Here is a 12,764-nt window from a genome sequence, read left to right as displayed (position 1 = left end):
AGTTCTGGAAGGGTTCCAAAAGCCATATAAGCCACCTAGAGGGGTTTGGCCTGTGTTGTAGGTAGCCTAGAGCAACCACTGGATTGGGAAGAGAAAGAATACAAAGTCAGACGTGCAGAATTAAGCCTGGAGTGTGGTTAAGGGCAGAACTGCTCCTGCCTCGGGCTGGTTCACTCTGCAGGAGCAGCCAGGGGATGCAGAGGCGGCCCTTGGTCAGGGGTGCAAGGTACGCAGGTTGATGGATGGGGCTCGACACACCCTATGCCACCAGCAAGAGGCCTGCTCAACATATCAGCTCCAGGTTAATTTGGAATGGATTTTCCTCATTCAGAGGCCTTCCTCACCAAGCAACAGTTTGCTTTTTCTAAATTATCTTTTATACTGTTATCTTGTTATTGTTGTAGCATTCTGGTTTCAGTTTAGTGTCTTGATTTTGAGGGGGGATTCTTATTTTGATCCTTTTTCCTTCAGATATATATCTATATATCTATATCTCTCTATATATTTTTTCTTAAAGACCTTGTTGGCTTCCAGCCTTCTCTCTTGAATCTGTTATTTCATATCTCCGTTTACTAAGAAACTTTCATTTAGTTTGTTACTTGACAGCAGGGTTTATCAACCTCTGCTAACATTTTGCACCAGAAATCTGTATTATGTTAACAATCAGTCCAGACCATGCCTAGTGTACTAAAGACTGAAAAAGCACTGCTCAGGTATTCAAAAGCCCCTCTCTGGATTGAGACAAAGCACTGGAGAGTACTACATATGTATACAGTAGTACAACTATATCCCTGGAGGTGGCTTTCTAGCTAGTGGAGCTCTGGTGCCCCACCAGCCCTCGGCAGGCCAGGAGCCCTACGTGCTCGCTCACAGCCAGCACAAACTCAGGCGCTCTGTCTACTAAGTTTCGCCTTCTCGTGCGTGGCCCCATGGGTCCTAGTGAACTCCCTCTGGCCCCAGCACCCGTACAGCTGCCTCTCCTGGACAGCCCAGCTTGTGCTCCTACTGGTGCCCACCTTGGGAGTTGCCTGCACAAGCAGAAGACCACCCTGTATATGCTGTGGGAGCTTCTACTTACCTGCCGCCCCCGCCTCCCCCACCCTCACCCTGACTGCCTCACCAACTAATCGTAATTTCATTTTATCTCAGACTATAGGTATGTTTATGAACCACGCATATTCTTTCTTGGAAAAAGAATAGGTCTGTATAAATGCACACTTAGACCATACAATCTGACGAGAAAGTTATTTTAGAAAGATGAAACTTTTTTTTTTGAGACAGTCTTGCTCTGTCTCCCAGGCTGAAGTGCAGTGGTGCAATCTTGACTCACTGCAACCTCCGCCTCCCAGATTCAAGCGGTTCTCCTGCCTCAGCCTCCCAAGTAGCTGGAATTACAGGCACCTGCCATCATGCCTGGCTAATTTTTGTTATTTTTGTAGAGATGCGGTTTCACCATGTTGGCCAGGCTGGTCTTGAACTCCTGACCTCGGGTGATCCTCCTGCCTCGGCCTCCCCAAAGTGCTGGGGTTACAGGCATGTCCCACCATGCCCGGCCTGAAAGACGAAATTTTTTAAAGCTTTCCTAAGTGTATTGGGAACAAAAAGAACAGCCAACACTCATCATTCAACATGCTCAGAGCAGTCATCTTTAACCCAACCTTAAAATTCTTGGCTTCTCTCTTTTTCTCCTTGTCATGATAAAAAATGAAAATAAGATGGTTAAACAGGGAAAGAAGTGGGCTGAACCTGACTAAGCTCAGGCTCCAATTCTAATAAAAACCCAAACACTGGAACTAGAGTCTTCACAATGGAACCAAGTGTGTAACAACCACTGGGATCACCTAGACGGGGCTAGCTGCGAGTCCAGGTGACACCCCAGCTAGGGAATGTATTCACAGCCCCAAGAGTTACACAATACTCAAATTAAGATGCAGCTTTTGGCCATTAGTGACTATCAACTTACCTCTACAGCTGTGGCCAAATTTAAAAGATTATGGCTGCCCATTAAGAGATTATATAAATTCCATCATGCTTGAGCAGGTTGCTTGCTAATCCCCAGGCTGTTCCCACTCACATCTTTCCACTTTGGCAGCTCTGGGACCAAGCAGCTCTATACTTGCCTATCTAAGCAGCTGCCCTCAAATCCTGGCCACCAGAGCTTAAACCTGGCAAGAGACCCCTTGTCCAGTATTTCATCCTAGCAGATCCAAAAGAGACAGCTAGCTAATCTGAGAAGGGAGCCGGTCAGTCTCTGTGTGTTGATTTCTGCCCTCTGGGGACAGGGCCTCCCTTACTTGCTGTCTAATCCTCTCCTGACCAGAATGGCAAGACCTTCAGGAGACAGTCTGGGACAAAGAAGGCTGTTCTGCCAAATTCCAACCCCTCTCAGTTGGGCCCTCTTGGGCTCTTGACCCCTCTAGCCATCAGAATACTTACATGGGTATGGAACCTTAAACCACGGGGCTACCAGAAGCACGCCTTGCCTGGCATCCGTGCGAGCATAGAAGCCATACTTTGTGCTGTCGGGAGGGAAGACGTCTGTCACCGTGAAGATGAAGCAGAGCAGCCAGGATACGAGGATGGCCAGGATGATCTGGAGTGGTCAAGGGGAAGCTCTGTCAGGCCAGCAGGGCTCACAGGTGTTGGCAAAAAACACGCCTTCCCGCGGTCTGAACATCACACCCCAGAGCCCACCACAGTCAGTACTTTGCAGACATATTCTTCCTTGAATGGAATCTCATTGAGAGAGCAGTTTCATTCAGGTGAATTTATCTTACCCATTCCAAAGTCTGGCTGCTAAAACAAGAATGGACATCGTGCCTGCAGAGGCCACATGGAGTCAAATCTTACTCAGTTCCAAGGACAGTGTCCTCTTCCTTTGGCACTGCTAAAAGGATGTGCTCCCATTTCAGAATCAGAACGTTTAAGTCTATGATGATCTGAGTGGTCATTAGTACCCTGATATCACTGCACAGATATGATCCCCCAAGGGGGGCCTGCTTAAAACCCTCCCTTCACTTAATCATCTTACATATTAACCAAAGACAAAAATGTCAGCAGTGGAAGAAGTCAGCTACTCACAGGGAACATTTTGAACAGCTGTAACTTGTATGCAGTCCATCCTTTCTTGGATTTATAAATTGGGAGAGGAAATTTGACATTTCTGGCATATTGAGAAAACAGTAATACTAGGAATATTGTCCTAAGGAGAGAAAGAAAACAAACAAGGTCAAAAGCTGTTATGTCTCTGTTATGAAATAATACTCGAAGCTTCTATGGCAAAATTGACAGTGTTCAATTCATTTACCTAGAAAGCTGCTAGTCCTCTGAACTACTATTTGAGAAATAGTACATCTATTGGAATACACATCTTTTGGAAATACTACTTTGGGGGAAGATGTTACAACTAATTTGCCTAGCATTTCTTGATACTGAAATGAAATTCTGATGTAAATGCCTTAGGACAGCTTTTCCTAAATAGAATAAGAAAACCCAAAGAATGTACACATTGATGGGAAAAGCTTACACTATGTAAGGGGAAAGGATGCCAGATACAACATAAACTGTAAGATTGTAACTATGAATTAACTACAAAGCAAACCAAGAAACTACTGCATGTACACACAAACAGGTAAGAAGGACATGATCCAAAATTCTCCCAGAGATTCGCTTTGAGTAGTTACATGATTTGCAACTGGTTTTCCCACTTTTCTGTATTTTCCAATTTACTTACAGCACACATAAATTACTTTTAAAAGAGCAAAAAGTAATCAAGAAAAGTAGATACAGTAGAATTCAGTATTAATAACATTCCTGGGAGGCTTCTGTGTGCCAGACATTACACTAATGTCTTCCTGTGCATCAGCTCAACGTTATGGAGTGGCTTTTATGATGGTTCCCTTTTCACAGAGACAAAGCCAGAGGTCCAAGATCACATGGCTAGGGTTGCAGCATTGGGGGCCAGGAATCTAGCTCTATGGCTTGAACTGAACTCCTTCCTTTTGCCACCCTGGTCACAGGGCAGGCAGGCTGGGCTGTGGAAGTCCCTCTCCTTGAGCCTCACGGTCCTGACTGAACTGCACTAAGTGCTACGGGAGGCAGCAACAGGTGCTGACCCCTCCACGGCAGGACCATGGCACTTCCTGACACACCAGTCCATGACATCGGTCTGGTGTCCCATGGGGCTGGCAGATGTGGGGCCACTCTCCATCCCCCGGGTGGATTTACTCATCACCAAAACAAAACTGGTGCCCAACAATGCGTCTAAGCCTCCACGAGGTCTCACTCTTTCACTTACGACCTGAGGTAGAGCTGGCAGGAAGAGTAGGTTCTCAGTCAAAGCTAAGCTTAATTGTTCCTGGGCACAGTTTCAATTGCTGAGATGGAATCATTAGCTCCATCGACAGCTGGTCAAGTGTGACTCCACTGTCACATTCCTAATGAGGTGTGGATGGCAGCCTGGCTGGAGAACATGAGTGTGTTGCTCCACGGGTCTCACTGCCTACTCAGGCGCTTCGGTGAACTGGTGATCCATCGGGGGTCTCTGCCAGTACCAGTTCAAGGTTGAAAACACACACAGTGCCCAAGTTATTTCAATTCCTCTGGGATAGTGAAGTTTAACAAAAAACAATATGGTAACATGCGATACTAAAATTGGAATATTTTAAACTTAGACCTACATACAATTTTCATGTCTGGAAAAAATAAATGCTACTTATTTGTTTCAGAGTGAATATTAGGAGATCCAAAGATGCCCCAGGTCTGCTAGTTTTGTCATCATTATTTCAGGCAACACACCTACACATTTAAGAGGGGACTGAAACCACACAGAATTTGAGGAGGGACACCCAGATCTTAGGCCCAAATCTGGCAACTCAAATTTAGAAAGCAGATTAGGCAGCAGATGAACATGGCTGTTTCTTTCTGCTCTAAAACCTGTCTACTTCGAGTTTATTTTTATTCTCAAATACACCTGGGGGCAGGCACTCTGTGACAGAGGGGCAGCGGCTTAGAGGTGCAGACCTGCCCATGTCCACACATCTTAACTGAGCAAAGGGATGAAGCGTCTAGCCCCAGCTCTCAGGATGGGCTGCTGTCTACTCCACTGGGTGCTTCCCACCTCATGTTTACCTTTGCTAACTTTTACTTTAAAATGTTATGCAAGTAATACATACTAAATTGTACAAAAAATTTAAAAGACAGATAAGCAGAAAGAAAAAGATAAAACCCTGAAGATCATCCATAATCCCCCTTGAGTGATAAAATCATGTAATATCGTGGTCCATCTGTTCTGAACGGTTTTCACTCCCTGGATATTTGCTGGGTGCTGGAGGAAGACAGATTGTCATCTTCCTTGTCCCCAGACATGAACAGGTTATTATCTAAGCCAAACTGGAATCATGCTTTACGCAGCTTCCTGACCTGCCTCAGTATCTATTTGCTTTTCCGCCTCATCAGACAGAGATTTGCACCAGCACCTTAGTGACTGCTTAGCATTCTGTTTTATGGACATACCAGGGGAGGGGGGAGGAAAAGCATTAGGAGACATACCTAATGTAAATGACGAGTTAATGGGTGCAGCACACCAACATGGCACATGTATACATATGTAACAAACCTGCATGTTGTGCACATGTACCCTAGAACTTAAAGTATAATAAAATATAAATAAATAAATAAATAAAAACAATTCCCATACTGTATGACATTGGAAGCAACATAAACAGCTTTAATTGAAAAACTGTATCATCACTGCTTCTAATACTCAGTCTTTTCACATTGAGGTATATATTTCAGCATTTTTTTTTGTAGCAGCAAAAATTTAAGCTACATGCATGAGCATCAGTTGAGAAATGGCTGAATAAATTATAGACTACATTATTAAACTCTGTGCAGCTTTAGAAAGAAAGAGATCAATCTAAACATGCTGTCTCAGAGAAGTAAACCCAACAAATTATTGGGGTAAAAATGAATAAAATTATGTATATAGGCTAGTTTGTACTTATTTGCATAAAAATATAAAAATATGTAAGGATAAAAACAAAATTACTTACTAGTTAACAATCATGAGATTTTTTTGAGAGATGGAGTAGGAGGGGACTATTATTTTACTTTAGATTTCTGAGCTTAATTACTGTTAAATTTCAAATACCTAGAATTTAACTGAATTGGAGGAAGCTGAAAAACAATGAGATATAGATAAAAGTATACTGTTTTGGAGTGCCTGGTATTGACACATGGGGGTTCATTAAACTATTCTCTTCACTTCTGAATAGGTTTGAAATTTTCCACAAGAAAAGTCAGTAAAAAAATAAGTTTTAAAATGTAGGTCCTACCAAGGACGTATGCACTGTGCCAGAAAGAGCAGTCACTGACGGGCCGCACTAACCCCCCCTGAGACTCCTTCTCTAAACTCCATCTCCATCAGAGTGACTTAGTTTGTACAACCTCATTCACTGTCAATTCCAACAGAATCATGTAGATAATATACATTTTAATAAATTGGGAGGATAAACCTTTTTCACACTTTAATGAGCTAGGTGTAGTTCCTTTTTTACTAAATGGCTACTCCTATCACACCCTTCACCTATTACTCCACTGGGATTCTCTCACTTTTAAATTAACCAGTAAAACTCTTTATGAGTTAGGGATGTTAGCCTTTCTTGTGACATTTTTATGAGTATTTTCCCAGCTTTTTTTTTGAGACAGAGTCTCATTCTGTCACCCAGACTGGAGTGCAGTGGTGCAATCTCAGCTCATTGCAACCTCCACCTCCTGGGTTCAAGTGATTCATGTGCCTCAGCTTCCTGAGTAGCTGAGATTACAGGTGCCCGCCACTACACCTGGCTAACTTTGTATTTTTAATAGAGACGGAGTTTCACCATGTTGGCCAGGCTGGTTGAGAACTCCTGAGCTCAAGTGATCTGCCCACCTTGGCCTCCTAAAGTGCTGAGATTACAGGTGTGAGCTGCCGCAACAGATTTGTTTTTAATTCAGTGGTTTTTGATGTTTTAAATGTGTCAACAGTAAAATCTATCTTTCTCTTTCTCTTTTCAATATCTGCTTTAAGAAAGATCTTCCCTCCCTTAGGATTAAAAACTTATTTAGGTTTTCTTCTAGCACTTTTGTGGTTATTTTGTATATTTAAGTCTTTAATTCAACTGAAATACAATTTGATATAAATTAGGAGTCTAACTTTTTCCCAAAAATAATTAGTTTTTCCTACATAAATTTGTCCATTCCCCACTGGTTTCAAATATGACTGCCATCTATACTAAATATTTATTTTTCTTTGATTCTGTTTCTGTTCTTCTTACTCTGCTCTGCCAATGTCTACCCCTGTCCCAGGACCACAGTATTATTTATGATGCTGTGGAATGTATGTAATTCCTCTACAGGCAAGTCACCACCCCCTCTCCTCTCTGATCTTTTTGGTATGGATCCACATTATTTTACTTTCTTGTTTTATACACTGACTAGCACATCTAGAATAACTTTAAATGATACCCATGATAATAAACAAGCTTATCTAAGTTCCTGACTTCAAAAGGCAGGACTGATTTGAGTTTTTCATCATGCAAGCAGGAGGCATTTTTATCTTACGCATAAAGATCCTTCTATACAGCCAGGCACAGTGGCTCACGCCTGTAATCCCAGCCCTTTGGGAGGCTGAGGTGGGTGGATCACCTGAGGTCAGGAGTTTGAGACCAGTCTGGCCAACATGGTGAAACCCTGTCTCTACTAAAAATACAAAAAACTTAGTCGGGAGTGGTGGCGGATGCCTGTAATCCCAGCGACTTGGGAGGCTGAGACAGGAGCACTGCTGGAACCCGGGAGGTGGAGGTTGCGGTAAGCGAGATTGCCCCACTGCGCTCCAGCCTGGGCAACCAGAGTAAAACTCTGTCTCCAGAAAAAAAAAAAAAAAAAAAATTCCTTCTATTCTCACATTGCCACATTGCTAAGGTTACAACAAGGATGTAGGTTGAATTTTAAAAATAAAATTAAGGGGAGGAGACTATTACCATAGTTTTATCGATAAGACCTTATTAATAAAATCTACCCTGTAGTCCCAGGTACTCTTGGGAGGCTGACGAATGAGAATCGCCTGAACGCAGGAGTCAGAGGCCACAGTGAGCTGAGATTGTGCCACTGCACTCCAGCCTGGGTGATGGAGCGGGACCCTGTCTCAAAATTTAAAAAATAAAATAAAACCTACCATGGAGCCATGATTGATTTCAACACATTTTCTAATATTTGATCATCTGTGAATTCTTGAAATGACACATTATGCCTTGTTCTTTCATTGTGTTATCTGTAGCAGCATCTTCCCAAACAACGTTCTAAGGAATAGTCTGTCAAGATATGCTTATAGATGTGTGACATTTAAAAAACAAATTAAGGGTGGACAGGGCTGGATACTAAGGCCCTTTTCTGAAGGTGAATAGAGTCTTTTGCACATTTGCATTTTGAAAGATTGGAAGGAGTCTTACAGTAATGATGCTGAACTTTAGCATGCTACCTGAAGACATTTGAACTCCAGGGTTCGTTGCTTAGAATGTGCCGCAATACATCCATCAGCTCAGGATTTGTTTGTTTTTTAACACAACCCCAGGAAAGAAAACGATGGTCCATTGTTCTCCTTTTGTATTAGTTCAGTCAGAATTTGCCACTAAGATTGGCTGGAGAGTTTCCCTCCTTTCACAGAGCTCCGGAACAGTTTAAACAGTGCATATATTCTCTCTTCCTTGAAGACTGAATGCACTCATTGTCTAACCATCTGGGCCCAGGGCTTCCTTTAGGAATCAGAGTCCTTCAACAACTATCTCGGCTGCTCTTGTGGTCATGGGTTTACTGGGCTTCCTCAGCCTTCCTTTATTAGTTCACAACCTGCTCACTGAGCACCAGCTCAGCCATGGGAGGCGCAGGTGCTGGGGGTGCTGAGGTGACCCACCCAGAGCATAGGCCCTGCTCTCACAGAGCTGACAGCCCAAGGATACAGAAGAGCTCTTGGAAACTGAAAAAACACCAGAGCATAAACGACAATCTTGGCAGAAGGAATAAGAGATAAAGCAAAGGAGAATTCTCATGAATAGAGAAAAAAGACAAAGAGACAGAAAACAGGAGAGGAAAGAGGAAGAGTCCAGGAGGCTTCAGGAAGAGGTTCCAGAAAGAGACAAGTAAGGGTGGAGTGGAGGAAGGCATCTAGATAATTCAAGATCATGTCCCACCTCTGCATGCCTGGGTGCCCGGAGCAAAGGGGCTCCAGGTATCCAGGCCAAGAGACGCAAACAGACCCACTGAGGGCAGCACGTGAGGCTCCAGACATTGGAACAGTAAGAAAACCCCAAAGCTTCCAGAATTCTAGCTTGTGTCTAACTGATGTTTCAAAAGGAAGGGACAGAGGAGGACCCCTGGGAGACATGAGGGAGAAGCTGGGGACAGTGATGAATCAATGGCCCAAGGGCGAGTGAGGCTCGCAGAGAGTGGCGGCAGTGAAGGCCTGGAAAAGAAAACGGGTTCAGAATTCGTTCCGGAGGAGGAAGGGCAGGATGGGCTGTGTGAGGGATGAGGGGAAAGGAAGACTCAAGAGCAGACAGACATTTCTGGCTGAAGCAACTGGGGGCACGGTTGTGCCATTTACCGAAAGGAGGAAAGCAGAAGAAACTGGTTTCAGGGGCAGGAAAGAAATCAAAAGTCTGGGGCTTTTTTCATTTACAGGTGGAGATGTCTTGTGTAACAGCAAGTGGAGAGGCAAAATAGGGGCTGGATCTGTAAGTCTGGAGTTCACAGGTCTGAACTACAGGTTTCCACGGAACTATCCACCATCAAAGAAATGCAATTTCCTTGGGGGAAGTACATGGAGAGAAGGGGGCCAGGATCAAGTTTGGAGGCACCCCCATACTTAGAGATAAGAGTGAGGAGGAGTCAATTTTGGTTACTTAAGCTTTTCTGAAAACCACTATTTTCTTACTTTTTGTTTTAATTTGGGGGAAGGTAACAGTTTCACTCCCTCTGACAGGATCTGTGGCAGATCTATGTGCACAGGCTTCCTCTCATCCTGCTTAGCTTCGCCAGAAGTTTGTCTACATTGGGTTTTGTTTCCCCCTCAAGAGATCAGCTTTTAGATTTACCACTTCTATTTGTGTCACATTTTCTGTATCTTTATTAATTCGTTCCCCCTGCTTTTACTAGGTTCATTTTTTTGTCCTGTTTTCTTAGCTACTGAAATTCTTCACGTGCTGTATCTGCTTTAAAGGCTGTGAATTTTCTTGAGAACACCTCTGGCTACTAAGTGTGACTGGTGCTGTTCTTGCCATCATTTCCTAAACTATCAGTAATTAATGCAAAGTTTCAATTTCCTCGCTGAGAGTGATTTTTAACACTTTTTTTTTAAGCTTCTAAGGGCTTTGTGGGTTTTGTTCATCCTTTTGTTACGGGTTTCAAATTTTACTGTACTATACCTACAGTTTTATCCATTTTGGCATTAATTACATTTCGCTGAAAGAATATTCTTACATGCCATCTTCCCATCTCCACTGGTGTGAAGAATGTTTTGACCAACCTTTGGTGAAATGAGAATAGTAAGAACAATTTTGGGCTGGGCACGGCAGCTCACGCCTGTAATCCCAGCACTTCGGGAGGCCAAGGTGGGCAGATCACCTGAGGTCAGGAGTCTGAGACCAGCCTGGCCAACATGGTGAAACCCCATCTCTACTAAAAATACAAAAACTAGCAGGGCGTGGTGGTGGGTGCTTGTAATGCCAGCTACTTGGGAGGCTGAGGCAGGAGAATTGCTTAAACTCGGGAGGAGGAGGTTGCAGTGAGCCAAGATCGTGCCACTGCACTCCAGCCTGGGCAACAGAGCGAGACTCCATCTGAAAAAAAGAACGATTTTGGGAAAGCATGATGATGGGTATTCATGCTCATGTGTGAGATGTATCTCCTTCAAACCTTGTTTAAAGAAAAAAAACCTTGATATTTTCACACACCTTAATTTAATTTGTAGATAAAGTGTAGATAACAATTCTGCTCCGGTTCTCTTTTATTTGTACGTCATGTTCTAATACATAGAATAGGATTGAGGGTGATGGGTTCAGGCCCATTTCCACCACTTGGGTTTTGAAACCCACGGTGGCCACTTAATTCACTGTATGACTCTGGGCAAATAACATTACATCGTGGTGCTCAGTGTCCTCTGCTGTTAAATGGGATAACACTAGGATGTATCTCATCTGATACTATATATAAGTGTTATATAAAGGACTGATGCATAGTAAAAGATCAATAAATACCACCTGTTATTAAAGAACTGCAGACTATTTCATGAAACAAAACAAATGAAAAATTCTCTTATGTGATGACTGACTTTGTTTTAGGAGTTTTACTGGCTGGTTAAATTCCAGAGTAATGGAACCATATACCTACATATAATCAATTCTTAAACATGCTCTGCAGACACATAGAGAATGTGGGCTCTGTGTTACAAAGAGTTCTGTGACTCTAATCATCAGTAATATTATCAAACTCCCCTGTGACTTCATTAACACAAAATGTTAACTTTACTTAAAGGGCAAGGGACATCTTTAATGGATGTGACATTCTGTACAAAAGGACAGGCACTGGCTAGCAGGACTAGCCGGACCCTGGCAGAAACCATGTCCCTCCCCCAACCACCTACCCGCCAGGAGTACAGAGCTCAGTGTGGCCTGGGGAGAAGAGTCACGTCATCAATGCCAACAGACCTTTCCCGCGACTTCTCTGGAAATACTCCAGACTCCTGCCATTCGAATATTTTTGAGTCTCATGATATAAAAATTTGGCTTCTCAGTATGTCAACTCATGCACATGAGACTTGGCAAGACCTCAAAAGTCAAAAACAAATGGCGCCACTACCTTACCCCATTACCAAAGCTTAAAAACTTACAATCCACCCTCTTCATATCACTGCTAAGTCTGTCTTTGTAATACGTCAACTGTATGTCACTTCCCAAACTCTGGGTCAAAAACCCTTCGACTATTCCCCAGCATGAAGCAAATAAAGTTGAAACTGTCAGACCATTCTTATTATTAAAAAACATTATCTCCTGAAGTCTATGTGAATGTTCCTAAAGGCTGCCCCGCAGTGGTGGGATGAGGGGAGATGTTTCCACTTACAGCATGGCAATGCCCCAGTGCTTCCCGGCTCTCTCCCCCGCTGCCTGGAAACCAGAGAGGCCAATTAGGGCCACCGTGGGTGTAATGGTCAAGGGCCCGATGTACTTCAGTAGAGCCCCAGGCAGGCCTAGGAGGCCGATGACTACTTCTATCAGTGAGGACATGATGATGGCCCCCTGGATCTGCAACAAGAGATGGCACAGACATGAGAGTGAGCTGCTTGTACATTGCACACTCAGAATGTCACCTACAACCACAACTGATAATTCTGCAAGGCAATAAGTTATTACACCATCTAACTTGGGAGAGATAGCTAGAAAATTCCCCAGGACCCGACAAGAAACTTCAGGGGGCGCTAACTGGGGCCTGCATTCATGATGCAGATGTATTACAGAAATGGGTCCTGGACACACGGCCCACATGCCTTTTCCACCGCTAAATGATGCAGGCAAAAATTTATAATTCCCTTTTAAGAAACACAACATTTAAAGATCAGCCTTAGAGGAACACTGCAGCATAAAGACTCTCAGCTTTAAAGAGTGAGCCCCCCCAGGACATCAACAAGACAGTGTTGTTGACAGAAATTCTAAAGGGATGTTTTTAGTGTGCAG

At 43.5% G+C, this 12,764-nt stretch overlaps 1 protein-coding gene across 12 annotated transcripts in view; it reads right to left on the bottom strand.

Annotated features, from left to right (window-relative positions):
• SLC23A2 (solute carrier family 23 member 2) overlaps positions 1–12,764 on the bottom strand; it is a 159,720-nt gene that overhangs the window by 19,101 nt on the left and 127,855 nt on the right. For 9 of the 12 annotated variants that reach the window (XM_063659001.1, XM_063659000.1, XM_054467897.2 and 6 more), the window contains 3 exons: positions 12,154–12,335; positions 3,082–3,202; positions 2,437–2,593 (listed from right to left, as the gene is read on the bottom strand). In XM_063659001.1, the coding sequence (XP_063515071.1) occupies positions 2,437–2,593; positions 3,082–3,202; positions 12,154–12,335 (460 nt within the window). The remainder of the gene's footprint in view (positions 1–2,436; positions 2,594–3,081; positions 3,203–12,153; positions 12,336–12,764) is intronic. The other 3 variants (XM_063659003.1, XM_063659002.1, XM_063659004.1) reach the window with 1 other exon arrangement.

This window comes from Pongo pygmaeus, chromosome 21 (genome assembly GCF_028885625.2).
Source record: "Pongo pygmaeus isolate AG05252 chromosome 21, NHGRI_mPonPyg2-v2.0_pri, whole genome shotgun sequence".
NCBI classification, from domain to species: domain Eukaryota; kingdom Metazoa; phylum Chordata; class Mammalia; order Primates; family Hominidae; genus Pongo; species Pongo pygmaeus.
Note: the sequence above shows the minus strand (reverse complement) of the source record. Positions and strands in the feature narration are given on the sequence as shown.